General features: G+C 32.4%; 1 protein-coding gene across 1 annotated transcript in view; it reads right to left on the bottom strand.

Annotated features, from left to right (window-relative positions):
* The window catches only part of LOC148945328 (tachykinin-like peptides receptor 86C), a 668,425-nt gene that overhangs the window by 186,756 nt on the left and 460,504 nt on the right, over positions 1–21,165 (bottom strand). Inside the window, exon 7 of the mRNA XM_089099007.1 lies at positions 14,556–14,709. Coding sequence (XP_088955133.1) covers positions 14,556–14,709 — 154 coding nt within the window. The remainder of the gene's footprint in view (positions 1–14,555; positions 14,710–21,165) is intronic.

Genomic DNA, 21,165 nt, shown 5'->3' with positions numbered 1-21,165 from the left:
TTCTAAATCACAAGTTTTAAAGAACCTATTCCAGTAATAAGATTCGTCGTGTCGCCTGACAAAATTAGACCTCAAATATCCAAATTGGTTGCTATAGAAAAATAGAAAGGCCTGAAAATATTCCTATTTTGAATTATTTGTTGACTCCTCTGAAAATGGTGTCGGGGCTGTTCTTTGTCAGGAAAAGGATGACGTAAGGATGGGAGTCGTTTTTAGTCTATTGGTAGAGTTTTCTCTAAACGATTTTCCATGCAGTCTTCTATCGTTAGGGAACCATACGACTTATATAAAACTCTGAAGAGCTCTCAAATTCAGTATTATTTGGAGAAGATTGTGTAATATTTATGCGGATGCTAAAAATTTAAATATTTATATAAACATCGGGATCTCTCTATACAAGATGTACCCTATATCATTACTTGGTGTGGATACTCCTTTATATACGTATAAGACATATTCCTTAGACTAAGATGATAGTTAATATTTTATCGAGGCCAAGTCGGAGATAATAGACAGCAGTCAGACCTTATATCTGGTTCAAAACGAACTAGAATTTATAGCAGCGGGCATTTTTATTAGTAATCTTATATGTAGATTACTTAGGTCTCTAAGCTGAGGATTTAAACCACAGACATTTACGGGATCCCGAGACGAGACTTATTATTGATTTATTGAAAGAGCTGGATGTGTCGAAGGACAGCCGTGCTCGAAAGAGGAGCTCCGTATATGATAAGTCCACTAGGTCACAAGTGGATACTGACCCCACACTCATGGACATTGAGAAAAGAATATGGTATATGATAAAGTCTCTTGGTAGTTTATTCTTGTTATTAAAAGTTGGTTTCAATGGATTAAGTTCTGTATAGAATACAGTATGCTCCGAATAACCATTCCAGGCTAAACCAAAAAGCGCGCTCTGGACCATCTATTTGAATAAGTTTTGCCTAGTGTGATGTCAGGCATCTTAAAATTACGTATTTCATGATTATTTATAGTTCAGTAGCCAAACCGGCTACGAGAGAACGTTGTGAAAACTCGACAGTTTTGTATTTTTGAAAATAAGGCCTTCGTTATTAAGGAATTTGTTGTTAATTTTGAATTGTATAACCGCGTAAATAATAAAAACAGAAAAGAAAAAAATATATATATTTAAACCTCTGAGAAAAAAAATTAAATGACTAAATTTCATTTTTGTTTGGGGAATTGACGGATAAGTTAATTTAATTAATTATGCTATTGTAGCAAAAGGATTCCAATATTATTAGGGAACCGCAAATTCATAAGACGAGAAGTTTGATTCCAAATTAAGAGTGAACTGGTCAACTGAGAACAATGGTCACTGGATGAAACTACAAAATTGCAATTCATTAGAATTGATCTTTTTCTTGCTTTCTTCTTTTGCCCTTAGCCCCAACGGAATGGATGTAGTTAGTACTTAGAAAGAGGGTGACGGATTTAGTTGTGATAGATGGTTTGGTTATGTTTTAGCTTGATGTTTGGGTTATGAGTGATTCTTCCCTAGTTACTGAGTTGCTATTAACTTCTAAGCACCATTTAATATAATAATAATGTATGTACTAATTAATAGGAAAAAAAATATATATATATATATATATATATATATATATATATATATATATATATATATATATATATATATATACATATATAGATTAATAAGTTGAATATATACCTTTAAATATTACTTAGCCTAAAAGTCAATTGATTTTCTATTGCTGTATACTAATTATGTTTGTAATTCGGTGGGTTTTTTTTATTTTGATCTTTCATGACTTATCCTTGTAAAGGACAGCGCAATTGAGTGGGATGACTATAATAATTTTCTATAATTATTCCAAGATATCAGCATAATTATATCTTTAAAAACTTTTACGCAACCTTATATTACAAGGTCGGATTTGTAAGCAATGTCTTTCTAATGTTAGGATCATTATCGACTTGCTATGTATCCGGTTCATGCCAATACCCTTTGAAAGTATAGTTGAATCGATAAACTTATTTGCAAACATATATACCCCTTTTCTTAGAACGCTTGAATTTAGCTTCGTTTGTTTGGCAAATAAGGGGGAACACATCTTTTTATATAGAGCGACACTGACCATAGAAGTAAGTTGGGGTTATAGCTTCGCTCAAGCTTCTTGTATGCATATAGAATGTAAGTCTAACATGTTCCTTGCTATTTCTTAATTTTATTATGTTAAAACCCTAATAAATGGGCATTTACCCCATTCTTTAATATTATTATTAGATTCTTCTAAGTAGGAACATATTAGCCTTAATATATTAGTTATAATGCTTATTTTTGTTTAATAATAATAAATTTCACTTCTAGCCAACATAAGAGCAACTATTGATCTTTAATTTCTGATTTCTCATAATTAAATATTGAATTATGATTATAATGAAATATCCCTAGCTAATAACTTAAAACTTCTCTTCTTTAATAAATCTTGGTTTTTCTTATGCCTGTGTTGTCTTGTATATATTATTACGACGATTAGGATTTTGTTAAGATATCTCTCTCACTTGGTTAATTTCTTCTATTCGAGGCTTATTTAGGGGAACTCGGGTCTCATGGCTGAGTGTGGACATGGAGTCATCACCATGAGAGCCCCCACCTCTCTTACAAAATGGTGGCAGCAAAAACGTGATTCTATTCTATTGCATAAAGTACGCCTCTTTTTCTTAACGCTACGCTTAATTTTGAGAGAGCAGAATCTTGATTATAAATCAGCCGTTATAACAACTAGCCGTTAATAAATTTTACATTTGGGTATCTTCTTCATAAGCAATTTCTTCTGATGTATATGCTGCTACAATTTTTGTTGTTGTAGAATTGCGTTACTATTAGCAAGAGGTCTTTACTTGCAATTTGTTACCATGAACTACTTGATTGCTGAAAAACTTTGAAGCCATTTACTAGATTTGTAGGCTACAGTAGGGTGCAAGGTACTATTTTGCTTACGTCCCCGTACCAAACTGGTTTTTCTGGTAGGTAAACAGGTCATTACACTCTTTGTCAAGAGGATTTACGCAATTTCAAAGTTCAGTGTCTTTTTTTTAGTGGTAAACCAAAACCGGTGTCTCTTTTTGGTTGACAATTAGTTTTTATATATATTTAGGTTTCGTATTAGATTCTACATCAGTTTTGAATATTTTTATTCGAGATAGCACCACAAGTATATTTTGTAAAAAGCATTTAAATATAAAAAAGTTATAATTATATTAACTTTCTGGTGAGTAAAAATATTCTCATTATTATATTAAAAAGAATCGATTGGTAATTTGGGGTTAGAATAAAATGTTGATTTTTTTTTTTAATGTATTAATTGTTACAAAAGCTTCCTTTTTTTTGAGTTTCGGTTTTTTCCTTACTTATAGCTCGTTATCATGTACTGCTGGAAAATGTATTTCAGTGATATTTTAGATCATAGTAGGCTAATGATGCTTTTCGTCTTTAGAAGAATAATCAAAAACAATTTAGAATCTATGCTGCTTACGGGGATTGACTGAGCCATGTTAATTAGGTTTTCCACTCCTTACATTTCTATTTATGTCTACATTTGATTGAAACCTGATAGTTTAAAGAGAAAAAAAGGCTTTTATACCAAAGAGTTTTAATAATTTCTGACTAAATTGACTTTGAGTTTCACAAAAAAAATGTTCATAACCGCGTGATTAGTAACAATTTTACGCTTGAGTATACAAAGAGGAAGATCGCTGAAGGAAGTGTCAGTGACCGGATAATCTTGAATAATAAAAACAAATCTGTTCTTATTCTAAAAAATCTAAATTTGTAACAATGAGTATTTTATTTTGATAATAAAGGAAAATAAAACTATTTTCAGTTTTTCTCAGTAGGTAGCTTGCAAGCTTAAAGAGCTATATATATATATATATATATATATATATATATATATATATATATATATATATATATATATATATATATATATATATATATATAATGCATTCAAAAACCCTCACCCCCCCCCCATTTTTTTTAATGCATTAATTGTTACAAAAAGCTTCCTTTTTTTTTGAGTTTCGGTTTTTTACTTACTTATAGCTCGTTATCATGTACTGTTGGAAAATGTATTTCAGTGATATTTTAGATCATAGTAGGCTAATGATTATTTTCGTATTAATAGTAAGAATAAAAACAATATATATATATATATATATAATGCGGTCAAAAACCCACACCCCCCCATTTCATCAAAAAATAAAATTTTTGAAAATAAACACCTATTTAATAAAAAACTAATTTATACAAAATCACCGTTTTGTTTGACGGGCCGGCTTCTATATTGGGGGGGCAGTTTAAAAAAAAGGCTTATGCAAAATACAATTCTCTCGTTCAAATGTGAAACTTAGGTCCATTCTCTGGTTCACATGTGGAACCCGTGTGAATGAGTTAAAATAGAAATTTTTTAACAAGAAATGACTGAAAAGTGTTTTGGAGGAGATGGGTTAATTGGCAGAAGGATGTATTAGCGTAGTTATAGTGGAGGCCGAGTTGCTAGCGAAAAACCCGTGTGGATGAGTTGAAATAAATTTTTTTAACAATAAATGTCTGAAAAGTGTTTTGGGGGAGAGGGGTTGATTGGCAAAAGGATGTATTATCGAAGTTATAGTGGAGGGCAAGTTGCTAGTGAAAAATCTAAGCTAATAAGGGTTTTTGACCGTAAACTCTAGTTTTTTGTAAAGAAAATTATGGAAAATACAATTTGTTGGTTCATAGGTGAAACTTAAGTCCAGGTATGGATTGAAAAAATAAACTATTTCTGTAGAATCTGAGCTATTAAAGGTTTTTGACCATGAACTCTAGTGTCCTTTAATACAATTATGGAAAATAAGAGTATTTCGTTCAATTTTGAAACTTAAGTCCGTTTTCTTGGTCAAATGTTACACCTTAGTCCATTGTCGTATGCTCATAATACTGAGTAATGATGGTTCTTATTCAATATTTTTTTTTTTCATAAAATCACACTATTTTTTTTTAACTTTGAAATTATTCAACTTTTTTTTTTTACGTATCTTAAAATGACAAAATATGCTTACGGCTCTAACAATTGTACTCTGTGATTGGTCAGAGATACAATTTGACTTTCCCACTGGTATTCTATGTTCGGATATCGACACTACCTAGTCTATTGCATGTATTAAATCAGTATCTTTTACGCAGTAGCACGATAGACACATAAGTCATATCTTTTAAAAAAGTGAAGATGGATCATTTTAATAAAGTGTGTTCACATGTCAATGTTATAGTAGCATTGAATGCTGACAAGGAGTATTATTTAAACTATGAAACAAGTAAAAATGGAAGCACTATTGGAATTGTATGTGTGCTTTGTCATGAAAGTAATTAATTTAATTTATTTTGAGTACCAAAAAAATTCAACTCTTGTTAGGGTGTATATGCAAGAGTGAGATATCCTGAGATGATATCACTAAAAGAAAATGCCAAAATAAAAATAATAGTTGATGAAGAGGGACATCTTCTTGCCAGTGCTTGTGGTAACATGCTACCTATTGTTACACCCCATCGTCAACTTTCGGGTATGAGCATTCAACGGACGATCAAAAGAAGACATGCATACTCTTCTACTAATATCATAAACCATATCTTGTCGACGTGTCTAAACTGTTACATTTTTAAAAATAATGTTGTAATAGACGGTGAAATTGCCAGGAAAATAAAAAGTGCATTTGCAGAAAATATTACTCAGGACTATCAATATTAATCTATGAAAAAAAAAGTGCCAGCAAACTTCACTACCATTAATCAAACAATTAATGAACCAAATAATAGCAAAGATGAAATGCATATTGAACATGTGGATGACCCCCCAGTAAAAATTTGTTCCCATGATAGTGTTATTTTAGCAGTGAGTGCTGACAAGTAGAAGTATTTGAACTATGAAACAAGTACAAGTGGTAGCACTATCGAAAACGTATGCGTGCGTTGTCATGACAGTATGGAATTAAATTTCTTTGGTGTACCAAAAAAATTCAATTATACAACTGGTGGATATGGGAAAGTATCATTTCCAGAGATGTTAGTACTCAAAGGAAATCCCAACATAAAAATAATAGTTGATGAAGAGGGATATCTTCATGCTAGTGCTATAGGTAACATGCTACCTATTGATAGAACCTTTCGTCAGCTTTTAGGTATTAGCATTCAAATGAAAGCAAAGAGGAAAAGAAAGGCCTAATCTGCTACTAATATCATAAACCATATCTTGTCTACGTGCCTAAGCTGTTACCTGTGTAAAAATAATGTGATAATAGACAGTGAAATTGCCAGAAAAATAAAAAGGGTATTGTCAGAAAATATCACTATGGAATATAAAGATGAAACGATGAAAAACAAAGCACCAGCAAACATTACTGGCATTGATCAAACAGTCAATGAATCAAATAATACCAAAGACGAAAAGCATATTGAGCCTGTTAATGAGACACCAGTAAAAATTGTGTATGAATCAAAATGGAATAATGATTATTCCACTGATTACGAACTAAGAGAAGACGATAACTACAATATCAAGAGAGAACATGGTGAACTATTTTATGGAACAGATTCAAAATGTCCAAATTTAAACATTGACATTACTAATTTATCATAATATATTTTTGTATTAATATTATAAATAACAATATTTAATTAAAAAAATTACATTTTTATTTGTTAATTATTTTTTATAGTAAGATATAACGTCAAGCGTTTAGAATGTCTATTAAAACATCGACGATGTAAGAAAAGGAATTTGCGTACATCTATTGTCAAAACACATGGGATAACATTGTCAAAATCTAGGTATCAGAATGAAAAATTGTAGGTAAGTAAGTAAGCAAGTAAGTAAGTAAGGAAGTAAGTAAGTAAGTAAGTAAGTAACAAACTCTTTCTTGTATCCACCTCATGTATACACAATGCAGAAATTTCATTTAAGAAATTATGAAAAAATTGTAAGCAAGTAACAAAAAATTGTAAGAAAGTAACAAACCCTTTCCTGAAGTCACCTCTCGGATACACAATGCAGAAACTTCATTTAAGAAATTATCAAAAAATTGTAAGTACAAAAAAATTCATTTCATTCAATAAATTATGAAAAAATTCTAAATAAGTAACAAATCCTTTCTTGAAGTTACATCATGTATACAAAACGAATAAATTTAATTTAAGAAATGATAACAATTATTTATTATGTAGAAAATTCTTTCTTTTCTTTACCCACTTGATCAATTAAACATACATTACGTTCCAGATACTATGTCGACCGGATCACTAAGAACCACAAAGAAACGTGTATCCTCCTCCTGACTTAACACTACTTAAGTTACTTTTTGTAAAGTAAAAAAAAATTGTAAGCAAGTAACAAACTCATTCTTGAATACACCTCTTGGATACACAATTCAGAAATTTCATTTAAGAAATTATAAAAAATTTCAAGTAAGTAGCAAATTCTTTTTCGATTTCACATCTTCTATCAATAAAAAAGACATTTCATTCAAGAAATTATGACAAAATTCTAAGTAAGTAACAAACTCTTTCTTGAAGTTACCTCATGGATACATAATGCTGAAATTTCATTTAAGAAATTATGAAAAAATTGTAAGCAAGTAACAAACTCTTTCCTGAAGTCACCTCGTGGATACACAATGCAGAAATTTCATTAATGAAATTATGAAAAAATTGTAAGTAAGTAGCAAATTCATTCTTGAATTAACCTGCTGGATAAACAAAAAGAAATTTCGTTCAAGAAATTATGACAAAATTCCAAGTAAGTAACAAACTCATTATTGTTTTCACGACTTAGATACATGATGTAGAAATTTAATTCAAGAAATTATGAAAAAAATCTCAGTAAGTAACCATTTCTTTCTTAAAGTCAACTCTTGGATACACAATACGGAAATTTCATTCAATAAATTATGAAAAAATTGTAAGCAAGTAACAAACTCTTTCCTGTAGTCACCTCTTGGATACACAATGCAGAAACTTCATTTAATAAATTATAACAAATTATAAGTAAGTAAAAAATTCTTTCATGAATTCGCCTCTTGGATAAACAAAAGAAGTCATTTCATTCAAGAAATTATGACAAAATTCTAAATAAGTAACAAATCCTTTCTTGAAGTTATATCATGGATACACAACGCTTTATTACGCTTTATTTAGTGGCGCGCTTTATTTAGTGGCGCGCCACTCTAAGTGAACCTAGATCAACCCAACTTTTTGGATATCTCTCTCACTATGGCTCTGTTTGTGTGTCGTGTCTGTGCGTGTCTCGTCTCTATGTGTGTGTCATCACAGAGACGACACAGAGACGTCACTTTTTTGCAATGTGTAGGAACCAGTGGGGGATCCCCACTCGTTTGGAAAGGTGCCAAGGAAAGGCAAGCAAATAGCATGTAGTTTCAAAACGTGTTTAATCACGTGTAGAGGTCCCATAGTATGAAATTTCTGTATTGTGCATGTAAACGGAGAATTCAAGAATGAATTTTTTACTTACTTAGAATTTTGTCATAATTTCTTGAATGAAATGTCTTTTTCTGTATCCAAGAGGTGAAAATCAATAAAGAGTTTGTTACTTACTTTTTTTTTTTAAAAGTTCTTGAATTAAAGTTCTACATCGTGTATCTAAGTCGTGAAAACAATAAAGCGTTGTGTACCCTTGAGGTAATTTCAAGCAAGGATTTTTTACTTATTTAGAATTTTGTCATAATTTCTTGAAGGAAATAACTTCTTTTGTTTATTCAAGAGGTGAAGTCATGAAAGAATTTTTTACTTACTTACAATTTGTGAAAATTTCTTAAATGCAGTTTCAGCATTGTGCATCCAAGAGGTGAATACAGGAAGGAGTTTGTTACTTGCTTACAATTTTTTCATAATTTATTGAATGAAATTTCCGTATTGTGTATCCAAGAGTTGACTTTAAGAAAGAAATTGTTACTTACTGAGAATTTTTTCATAATTTCTTGAATTAAATTTCTACATCGTGTATTTAAGTCGTGAAAACAATAATGAGTTTGTTACTTACTCGGAATTTTGTCATAATTTCTTGAATGAAATGTCTTTTTGTTTATCCAGCAGGTGAATTCAAGAAAGAATTTGCTACTTACTTACAATTTTTTCATAATTTCTTTAATGAAATTTCTGCATTGTGTATCCACGAGGTGACTTCAGGAAAGAGTTTGTTACTTGCTTACAATTTTTTCATAATTTCTTAAATGAAATTTCTGCATTATGTATCCATGAGGTAACTTCAAGAAAGATTTTGTTACTTACTTAGAATTTTGTCGTAATTTCTTGAATGAAATGTCTTTTTTATTGATCCAAGAGGTGAATTCGAGAATGAATTTGCTACTTACTTACATTTTTTGATAATTTCTTAAATGAAATTTCTGAATTGTGTATCCAAGAGGTGTATTCAAGAATGAGTTTGTTACTTGTTTACAATTTTTTCGTAATTTCTTTAATGAAATATCTGTATTTTGCATTCAGGAGGAGGATTCAAGAAACAGTTTGTTACTTACTTAGAATTTTGTCATAATTTCTTGAATGAAAGGTCTTTTTTATTTATCCAGGAGGTGAATTCAAGAAAGAATTTGCTACTTACTTACAATTTTTGATAATTTCTTAAATGAAATTTACACATTGTGTATCCATGATGTAAATTAAATAAAGGATTTGTCACTTATTTATAATTTTTTTCATAATTTATTGATTTAAATGACTTTTTTTTGTACTTACAATTTTTTGATAATTTATTAAATGGAGTTTATGCAATGTCTTCATAAGAGAGTTGACTTCAGGAAAGTATTTGTTACTTTCTTACAATTTTTTGTTACTTTTTTACAATTTTTTATTTATTTCTTAAATTACATTTCTGCATTATGTATCCATGAGGTGAATTCAAGAAAGAGTTTGTTACTTACTTACTTACTTACTTCCCTGCTTACTTACTTACTTACTTGCTTACTTACTTACCTACAATTTTTCATTCTGATACCTAGATTTCGACAATGTTATCCCATGTGTTTGACAATAGATGTACGCAAATTCCTTTTCTTACATCGTCGATGTTTTTAATAGACATTCTAAACGCTTGATGTGCTAGCTTACTCTAAAAATGATGAACACATAACAATGTATTGTTTTTAATGAAATAGTGTTATGTAGAATATTAATACAAAAATATATTATGATACATTATTAATATAAATGATTAACTTTGGATATTTTTAATCTGTTCCATAAAATGGTTCACCATGTTCTCTCTTGATATTGTAGTTATTGTCTTCTCTTAGTTCGTAATCAGTGGAATAATCATTATTCCATTTTGAATCATACACAATTTTTAATGGTGTCTCATGAACAGGTTCAATATGCTTTTCGTCTTTGGTATTATTTGATTCATTGACTGTTTGATCAATGACAGTAACGTTTGCTGGTGCTTTGTTTTTCATCGTTTCATCTTTATACTCCATAGTGATATTTTCTGACAATGCCCTTTTTATTTTTCTGGCAATTTCACTGTCTATTATCACATTATTTTTACACAGGTAACAGTTTAGGCACTTAGACAAGATATGGTTTATGATATTAGTAGCAGAGTAGGCCTTTTTTTTCCTCTTTGCTTTCATTTGAATGCTAATACCTAATAGCCGACGAAAGGTTCTATCAATAGGTAGCATGTTACCTATAGAACTAGCATGAAGATGCCCCTCTTCATCAACTATTATTTTTATGTTGGCATTCTCTTTGAGTACTAACATCTCTGGAAATGATACTTTCCCATATCCACCATTTGTATAATTGAATTATTTTGGTATTCCAAAGAAATTTAATTCCAAAGTGTCATGACAACGCACGCATACGTTTCCGATAGTGCTACCACTTGTACTTGTTTCATAGTTCAAATAGTTCTCCTTGTCAGCATTCAATGCTACAATAACACTAGCATGGGAACACATTTCTAATGGGGGGTTATCCACATGTTCAATATGCACTTCATCTTTGCTATTATTTGGTTCATTAATTGTTTGATTAATGGTAGTGAAGTTTGCTGGCACTTTGTTTTTCATCGATTCATCTTTATATTCCTTAATGATATTTTCTGCCAATGCCCTTTTTATTTGTCCGGCAATTTCACCGTCTATTACAACATTATTTTTACACAGGTAACAGTTTTGGCACGTCAACAAGATATTGTTTATTATATTAGTAGAAGAGTATTAATGTCTCCTTTTGATTTTCCGTTGAATGCTAATACACAAAATTCCACGATGGGGTGTAACAATAGGTAGAATTTTACAAAAAGAACTGGCAAGAAGAGGTCACTCTTCATCAACTATTATTTTTATGTTGTCATTTTCTTTGAGTGCTATCATCTCTGGATATCTCACTCTTGTATATCCACCCTAACAAGAGTTGAATTTTTTTGGTACTCCAAAGAAATTAAATTCCTTACTTTCATGACAATGCACACATACATTTCCAATAGTGCGTCCATTTTTACTTGTTTCATAGTTTAAATACTTCTCCTTGTCAGCATTCAATGCTACAATAACATTGACATGTGAACACACTTTATTAAAATTCTCCATCTTCACTTTTTTAAAAGATATGGCTTATGTGTTTATCGTACTACTGCGTAAAAGATACTGATTTAATACATGCAATAGACTAGGTAGTGTCGATATCCGGACATAGAATACCAGTGGGAAAGTCACATTGTGTCTCTGACCAATCACAGAGTACAATTGTTAGAGCCGTAAGAATATTTTGTCATTTTAAGATACGTAAAAAAAAAAAAGTTTAATAATTTCGAAGTTTAAAAAAAATAGTTTGTTTTTATGAAAAAAAAATATTGAATTAGAACCATAAGTCCTCATTATTATGAGCATCCGAAACTGGACTTAAGTTTCACATTTGAAACAGAGAATTGACCTAAGTTTCACGTTTGAACGAGAGAATTGTATTTTCCATAATTTTCTTACAGGAAACTAGAGTTTATGGTCAAAAACCCTTATTAGCTCAGATTCTACAGAAATAGTTTATTTTTCAATCCATACCTGGACTTAAGTGTCACCTATGAACCAACAAATTGTATTTTCCATAATTTTCTTACAAAAAACTAGACTTTACGGTCAAAAACCCTTATTAGCTTAGATTTTTCTCTAGCAACTCGGCCGCCACTACAACTTCGCTAATACATCCTTCTGCCAATCAACCCATCTCCCCCAAAACACTTTTCAGACATTTCTTGTTAAAAAATTTTATTTCAACTCATTCACATGGGTTTTTCGCTAGCAGCTCGCCCTCCTCTATAACTTCGCTAATACATCCTTCTGCCAATTAACACATCTCCTCCAAAACACTTTTCAGTCATTTCTTGTTAAAAAATTTCTATTTTAACTCATTCACACGGGTTTTTCCACATTTTAACCAGAGAATGGACCTAAGTTTCACATTTGAACGAGAGAATTGTATTTTGCATAATCCTTTTTTATAAACTGCCCCCCCCCATGAGATAATAAGGACCGTTAAAAAAAAAGGATAGCTAAGCTAACAATGTTATTTATTAAATAGGGTTATATGGTAACAAATTTTATTTTTGAGGAAATGGGGGGGGGGGGTGAGGGTTTGAACGCATTATATATATATATATATATATTGTTTTGATTCTTCTTCTAAAGACGAAAAGCATCATTAGCCTACTATGATCTAAAATATCACTGAAATACATTTTCCAACAGTACATGATAACGAGCTATAAGTAAGGAAAAAACCGAAACTAAAAAAAAAAAGGAAGCTTTTTGTAACAATTAATACATTAAAAAAATGGGGGGGGGGTGAGGGTTTTTGAATGCATATATATATATATATATATATATATATATATATATATATATATATATATATATATATATATATATATATATATATATATATATATATATATATTTAGCTCTTTAAGCTTGCAAGCTACCTACTGAGAAAAACTGAAAATAGTTTTATTTTCCTTTATTATCAAAATAAAATACTCATTGTTACAAATTTAGATTTTTTAGAATAAGAACAGATTTGTTTTTATTATTCAAGATTATCCGGTCTCTGACACTTCATTCAGCAAGCTTCCTCTTTGTATACTCAAGCTTAAAATTGTTACTAATCATGCGGTTATGAACATTTTTTGTGAAACTCAAAGTTAATTTAGTCAGAAATTATTAAACTCTTTGGTATAACAGCCTTTTTTCTCTTTAAACTATCAGATTTCAATCAAATGTAGACATAAATAGAAATTTAAGAAGTGGAACAGCTAATTAACATGGCTCAGTCAATCCCCGTAAGCAGCATAGATTCTAAATTGTTTTGGTTCTTATTCTAAAGACGAAAAGCATCATTATCATACTATGATATAAAATATAACTGAAATACATTTTCAAGCAGTACATGATAAAGAGATATAAGTAAGGAAAAAACCGAAACTAAAAAAAATGAAGCTTGTGTAAAAATTAATACATTAAAAAAAAATCAACATTTTAAAATAACCACAAAGTACCGATAGAGTATTTTTAATATAATAATGAGAATTTTGTTGCTTACCAGAAAATGCTTAGAACTATATATTTTTTCTATGTAAATGTTTCTTACAAAAAATACTTGTAGTGCTATCTCGAACAAAACTATTAAAAAATGATGGAGAATCTAATATGAAACCTGAATATATACAAAAAATAATTGGCAACCAAAAAGAGACATCGGTTTTGGTTTACCACTAAAAAAAAGACACTGAACTTTGAAATTGCGTAAATCCTCTTGACAAAGAGTGTAATGACCTGTTTACCTACCAGAAAAACCAGTTTGGTACGGGGACGTAAGCAAAATAGTACCTTGCACCCTACTGGCTACATGCTAAGTTTTGTTTAAAGGTACCCATTCTGAAGTTTTAGTATCCCACTTGCAATAAACATGCAATTACATGCCAAGTTCCATTGACACCAAACGCTTGCATGGGTAGTCTAAAATAAAAATAAAAAAGTTAAAGGGTGGTTGTTACATTTTTTAAACTTGATTTTTATTTAAGGTGAGCAAATATAGAGAAAACTAAAACAAACCATAATCTTTTCACTCAACTGATTCAAAAACGGCATCATGTTCTTAGCATTATGTGTGTTGGGATTACATAGCACGAACAATTTTTGGTCGGTACAATGGGAGAGCCAAAAGCAGAGTATGGCGGTCCTATCCTCCTCCCTCATCCTTTTAAACTTTGGCATATATTCATTAAGGAGGAATTGACCAGCGATTTAATTATATATATATATATATATATATATATATATATATATATATATATATATATATATATATATATATATATATATATATATATATATATATATATATATATATATATATATATATATATATATATATATATATATATATATATATATATATATATATATATATATATATATTATTTTATAACTCCATGAAAAGTATTCCTTGCCTTTTTCTTAGCTTGTATATTTTCAATCTGAGATCCAGTACTCTCGCCGATGCCTCTTCCGTTGCCGTGCAAAATTAAACACATTTTAGCATACGTAAATCCCATTATAATGACAGGTATCAAATAAGTTATGAAAAGAAATCCAACGTTATACCTATAAGAGAAAACAAAAATTAAGCAAACAGTATCTATCATGATAAAAAAAACAACATTTGTTTTTGAACCACAGAAATATTTTTTTTTTGGGTAGTCTATACAAAGAAAAGCAATTGTAACTAGGATATGAAATAGCTCGTATGAAGTGACTCGAATTAATAGTAACCCAAACTTTAAAAATGAGATTTTGGTATCAATAGATATATCTGAAGAATTTCCTGTTTTTGCAGATGGCTTTTTTTTTACTGACTACAAATAAATAAAATCCATTAAGTTTACTCTAACCCATCAAAAGCTAAGAGCTGAGGAAATTTGCCGGATTTCAAAAAAGGGATTTTAATGGAATGTTAATGAAAATTAAATAAAAAAAACAAGTTTTTTTAACTGAAAGTAAGGAACGACGTTAAAACTTAAAACGAACAGAAATTATTCCGTATATGAAAGGGGCTGTCCCCTCCTCAACACCTCGCTCTTTACGCTAAAGTCTTTTATTGTTTAAAAACATAAGAGTTGTGAAAAAGTCAAACTTTAGCGTAAAGAGCGAGGCGTTGAGGAGGGGACAGCCCCTTTCATATACGGAATAATTTCTGTTCGTTTTAAGTTTAAACGTCGTTCCTTACTTTTAGTTAAAAAAAACGTTTTTTTAAATTTAATTTTTGAATGTTTTTGAATTAATGCAGGTTTTGATTTTGGCTCACCGTACATGAATAATTAAAACGAAATTTGCATATTAATTTTACTTTTATTTGGTTAAATTTCTTTCTCGAAACTTGTCTAACTTTATTTACGAACGTTTTTATTAGTAATAAATATACGTAACTTACGAATTAACTTACGTAACGAACTTTTATATTCGTATGTTTTTGTTACGTACATTAGGGTGTTCGCCCCCTTTTCAATACCTCGCTCTTTACGCTAAATTTCAAATTTTGTTCCAATTCTTTAAAAATGACCCCTTAATCACAAAGGCCGTTAATTAGAATAAATAACTCTTATAAAAGTACTAAAAACTCTTTGGCTTAAAGAGCGAGGTATTGACAAGGGGGTGAACCCAATCATACACCTAATATTTTCTGTTCGTTTTAACTTTTGATGTTACTCCTTATTCTCAGTTGGAAAACTTGTTTTTCTTATATTTAATTTCTGATCTTTTTTTTAAAATAATGCTGGGAAATCCGGCACGCCCTTCATAGCACTGTCTCATTCCCCATGAAGACTTCCTTCTTGGAAAGATCTTCCCAAATAACCCCCTACACACCCCCCCCCCGTACTACCAGAAAAAATCCCCCCCCCCTGAAAACGTCTCTATACTTCCCAATAACCAATACTATATGTTAACATTGGGTAAAGTTCATAACTTTTAACCCTCCCCCCTGGGACTTCTGGGGATTAAGTCATCCTAAAGGACATAGTTATCATATTTTCAACCATGATGAACAAAATGGCTATCTCAAAATTTTGATCAGGTGACTTTGGGGACAAAATGAGCCTGGGAGGGGGCCTAGTTGCCCTCCATTTTTTTAAATTAAAAAGGACACTAGAACTTTTAATTTCCGTTCCAATGAGTCCTCCCAAGATATTCTTGGACCACTGGGTCGATACGATCCCCCTGGGTAAAAAGACAAAAAAAATAAAAAATAAACACGCATCCGCCATCTTTCTTCTGGCAAAAAATGCAAAATTCCACATTTTTGTAGATAGGAGCTTGAAACCTCTAGTTTAGGGTTCTCTGATACGCGGAATATGATGGTGTGATTTTCATTCAGGTTATATAACTTTTAGGGGGTCTTTCCCCCTTTTTTCGAAAATCAGCCAAATTTTCTCAGGCGCGTGACTTTTGATGAGTAGAATTAAACTTGATGAAACTTATATATTTGAATTTAGCATGGAAATCTGATTTTTTTGATGAATTTATTGGTATCAAAAACCCGTTTTCTAGAGTTTCGGTTACCATTGAGCCAGGTCGCTCCTTACTTACAGTTCGTTACCCCGAACTGTTTGATCGTACCATCAGATTCAGCATATCAGAACCCATAATGTAGAGGTTTCAAGCTTTCATCTGAGAAAAAAGTTGAATTTCTTTTTCTTGCCAGAACAAAGGTCACGGATGTTTGTTGTTTTCTCCCCAGGGGTGCTCGCATCGATTCAATTGTTCTACGATATTGGGAGAGGACTGATTCTAACCGAAACCAAAGTTTCTAATGCCCTTTTTAAGTGACCAAAAGGATTGGAGGGTAAATAGCTCCCCTCCCACACTCTTTTTTCCACATTAGTCATCTGATCAATATTTGAGATAGCGATTTTGTTCAGCATAGTTGAAACCTCCAATAACTATGCCTTTGGAAATTACATAACCTCCAATAAACCCTAGGGAAAGGGCTGTAAGCTGTGAAATTTGCCCATAGTTTTACGTATAGTATTTGTTATTGGGAAACATACAGACTTTTTGCCGGAGGTGGGGGGAGATTTTTTAGTTTGGGAGGAAGAGGGGGTTCTACGGGGGAAATTTTTCAGGGGCAGGTAACTTTTCGGGGGATGAACATTCCAGGAAAAATTTTACAATGGGAAATTTGCCAGAATTCATATAGGAAATTATTTTTATCGGTCTTATTTTCCTTCTATCGACTTAATTTTACATGTGGAGATCTTCTGGGGGGATTGTCGAACGAAAATTATTCATCGGGTTTTGCAGTTGTCGGGAGGATTTTCCTATTGGGGAAGGGAGGGGGGTCAGAAGGTTTTTCACGGGGAAATTTTCCATGGGGGAATTTTCCGCAGGATAAATTTTTTCGTGGGGCAATTTTCAATGGGAGCAAGTTTCCACGGCCGAGGAGGGAGAGATTTCTGAGAGAAATTTCTATGCAGGGGGAATTTCCGGTAAGATTTGAAAATTTATCTGAAATACACGTCTTCGTCAATTGAAAGTATGCTATAGAGAATTTCTCAGGCGGCATTGTCAGCAAGAAATTTTCCGGGGGAATTTTTAGTGAGGACGGAACTGTCTAGGGAAAATTTTCCTGAGGATTGTGTGTGGGAGGAACTCTTCATGGAGTTTTGTTTCGCGGGGGGGTGTGTGTGTCTGTAATTTTCTATGGAGGGGAGCCAGATTTCCTAGCATTACTTGAAACATCAGTAATTAGCATAAAGAAAATCTAGAAATTAGAATTAATAAAATTGAATCAGAAATGAAATCAGAAATAAGAATAAAAGGAAATATATAGAAATTTGAAAAATAAGAAATATTAATAAATTAAAATCAGCAATAAGAAAATCAGAATTTAAATAGGCAGGCTTGTATAGAATAATTCTCATTATGGCTTGTCTTCTAACCATAGCCTCTTCTTGATATAATGGCAACACCATAGGCTCGATACAACCGCCCTGAGCAAAATACAAATTCCTACTTAATGTTGTGACGTATTTAGATTGTTTTTGGTGGCCAGAAATGTCGATATGACAGTTATAAAAAAAAACAAAAAACTATATGGCCGATTTCACGGCCGGTTCCCGGCACCAATACGTGGTAAGCTTGTGTATATAGATTTCCATTGTCACTTATCTTATAACCGCACCCAATGTGAGCCTTTCTTGATGTCAGGGGCCGGGCACTAGCACGGCTGCAAAGCATGCTTATATATATCTTGATTCTCACTGTCGCTTGTCTTCAAACCGCAGACAATTTGAGCCTCTTCTTAATGTCATGGCGTCACCATAGGAACGATACAGCCACCCTGGGATAAATGAAATTCTTCCTCAAACTTGTGACCTACTTAAATCGTTTTTGTAGCCAGAAAGATCAATATGCCTGTTTTAAGGGAAAAACTATGTAGCCAATTCTGAGGCCGGGCCTGCGGCACTCGGCACACAGCAGGCTTGTATATAGTGATTCTTGTTATAAATAACAACCTCCAACTGAATCACCATTGTTTGCTACTATTTCGTCGGGAAAATGGAGTGGTCCACAAGTAATACACATAACGTTCAAGGATCTCAATTACTTATCACTTTCATTTTTGACAGGTTCTGATTCTTGCTGTCGCTTGTAGTTCTTGCTGCCTACATAAATGAATACACAGTTGCTCATTTAAAGAGAGTTTAAAAATAAGCAAATTCCTCCTTCCTGTTAAGACATCAAATATTCATGCATTTTATATGATTGTTTTCTTCTGGGACTCGTTTAGATTTCCACTATTGCTTTTCTTCTAGCTGCAAATTTCATTTGCGATTCGATGTAATCGTTGTGATGCTAGCTGTCACATATCTTCTAGCCGCATATCTCGCCACAGCGAGAATAAAGAAATTTGTGATTAGAAGATACGCTGCAGCAAGAATTACAAGTGACAGCGAGAATTAGAACGTGTTGGCAATGAAAGTGGCGGGGTCCGGCCTCAAAATTGGCTACATAGTTTTTTCTTAAAACTGGCATATTGAAATGTCTCGCCAAAAAAACGAATTAAATAGGTCAAAACTTTAAGAAACAATTTATATTTTTCCTAGGGTGGTTTTATCGAACCTGAGGTGACGCCAAGACATCCAGAAAAGTTTGCAGTTTCAAGACAAGTGACAATGAGAATCAATTTATACGAGCCTACCACGTAGCCGTGCCAGGGCCAGGTGGCAAAGTTAGTAGTAACCTGTTTTGCACCGCGACGAGTACGTAGCCTGTCAGACCACTTTCTGCAGCTACGAAGACTGATTTACCTGTCATCACTTTTTTGTAATATATACGAACACTACACCATATAAGGTGGGTTTAATATCATAACTATAGAGGCCGGTTAATAACCTGTAGCGTAAAGGTATCCGAGATCTCGTTCAGTATCGTGTACATTATTAGAGATATTAAAAAACTATCTCATTTACATTAAGCTAACTCAATATGTGAAAAGGTATTCCATTTGCATAGCTCTGCTCTGAATGCTCTTAATAATGATTTTAATAATAGAATGAAACAGAGGACAATACAATTCTAATTTTTTTAATTGGATCGTTTAAAAGTGGTAAAAACGGTTAAAATCACTTATCAACTACAGGTAAGTCTGAGGTGTTGGTAAGAAGTACACAAAGTGACATAAATGTTAGAATAACATCATGTGTATCAGTCAGTGAAAACGTTTAGCAATGACAAGAAGATCTTGTGACTTGACTTAGCTCTCACTTCTTGGCTGTGGTCGCTATAATGGACAATTACATAATGTGGGATCTGGGCGATATAAAATACTTTTTAGCATTGGATAATGCTAAAAAGTTGAAACTAATAAAGATGTAGATTCCAAGAAAAATAATTTTAATATAGAAATTCAGAACAATCGTTAGAAATCCTTAGAAATCAACTAGTGAGATTATTATGGATTGGAACAATCAAGGATCGCAACCACCAATGACCCTAGCCACCAAGAACCACAACCTTCAAGGTTCCCCTTCCCCCAGCCTCCAAGAACCCCTCCCTCCCAATTGTTGGGCCCCTCTCCCTATTATTTATACTTTTTTCTTAATTTTTTTTTAAGTTGGATTTTTTTTTACTTTTTTTGAACATTTATTTTATTTAAAAAAAAAATTTTTAACAGATATTTTTTTACATGTCTTAAAATAAGATGAAACATACTTAAAATATAAGAACTTCACATTTAATATTTTCAAAATTAAAATGAGAATGATGTGTGTATGTGTGTGTGTGTGTGTGTGTGTGTGTGTGTGTGTGTGTGTGTGTGTGTGTGTGTGTGTGTGTGTGTGTGTGTGTGTGTGTGTGTGTGTGTGTGTGTGTGTGTGTGTGTGTGTGTGTGTGTGTGTGTGTGTGTGTGTGTGTGTGTGTGTGTGTGTGTGTGTGTGTGTGTGTGTGTGTGTGTGTGTGTGTGTGTGTGTGTGTGTGTGTGTGTGTGTGTGTGTGTGTCGTGTGTGTGTGTGTGTGTGTGTGTGTCGTGTGTGTGTGTCGTGTGTGTGTGTGTGTGTGTGTGTGTGTGTGTGTGTGTGTGTGTGTGTGTGTGTGTGTGTGTGTGTGTGTGTGTGTGTGTGTGTGTGTGTGTGTGTGTGTGTGTGTGTGTGTGTGTGTGTGTGTGTGTGTGTGTGTGTGTGTGTGTGTGTGTGTGTGTGTGTGTGTGTGTGTTGTGTGTGTGTGTGTGTGTGTGTGTGTGTGTGTGTGTGTGTGTGTGTGTGTGTGTGTGTGTGTGTGTGTGTGTGTGTGTGTGTGTGTGTGTGTGTGTGTGTGTGTGTGTGTGTGTGTGTGTGTGTGTGTGTGTGTGTGTGTGTGTGTGTGTGTGTCTGTGTGTGTGTGTGTGTGTGTGTGTGTGTGTGTGTGTCTGTCGGTTTGTTTCTCTGTGTCTGTCTGTGTGTGTGTGTGTGTGTGTCTCTGTGTGTGTGTGTGTGTGTGTGTGTGTGTGTGTGTGTGTCTGTGTGTCTGTGTATCTATGTTTCGTGTTTTTCTGTGTGTGTGTGTGTGTGTGTGTGTGTGTGTGTG

Source organism: Artemia sp. Qi Xiang Cuo, chromosome 13 (genome assembly GCF_049724085.1).
Source record: "Artemia sp. Qi Xiang Cuo chromosome 13, ASM4972408v1, whole genome shotgun sequence".
NCBI lineage: Eukaryota > Metazoa > Arthropoda > Branchiopoda > Anostraca > Artemiidae > Artemia > Artemia sp. Qi Xiang Cuo.
This window is presented reverse-complemented; position numbering and strand designations above follow the sequence as displayed.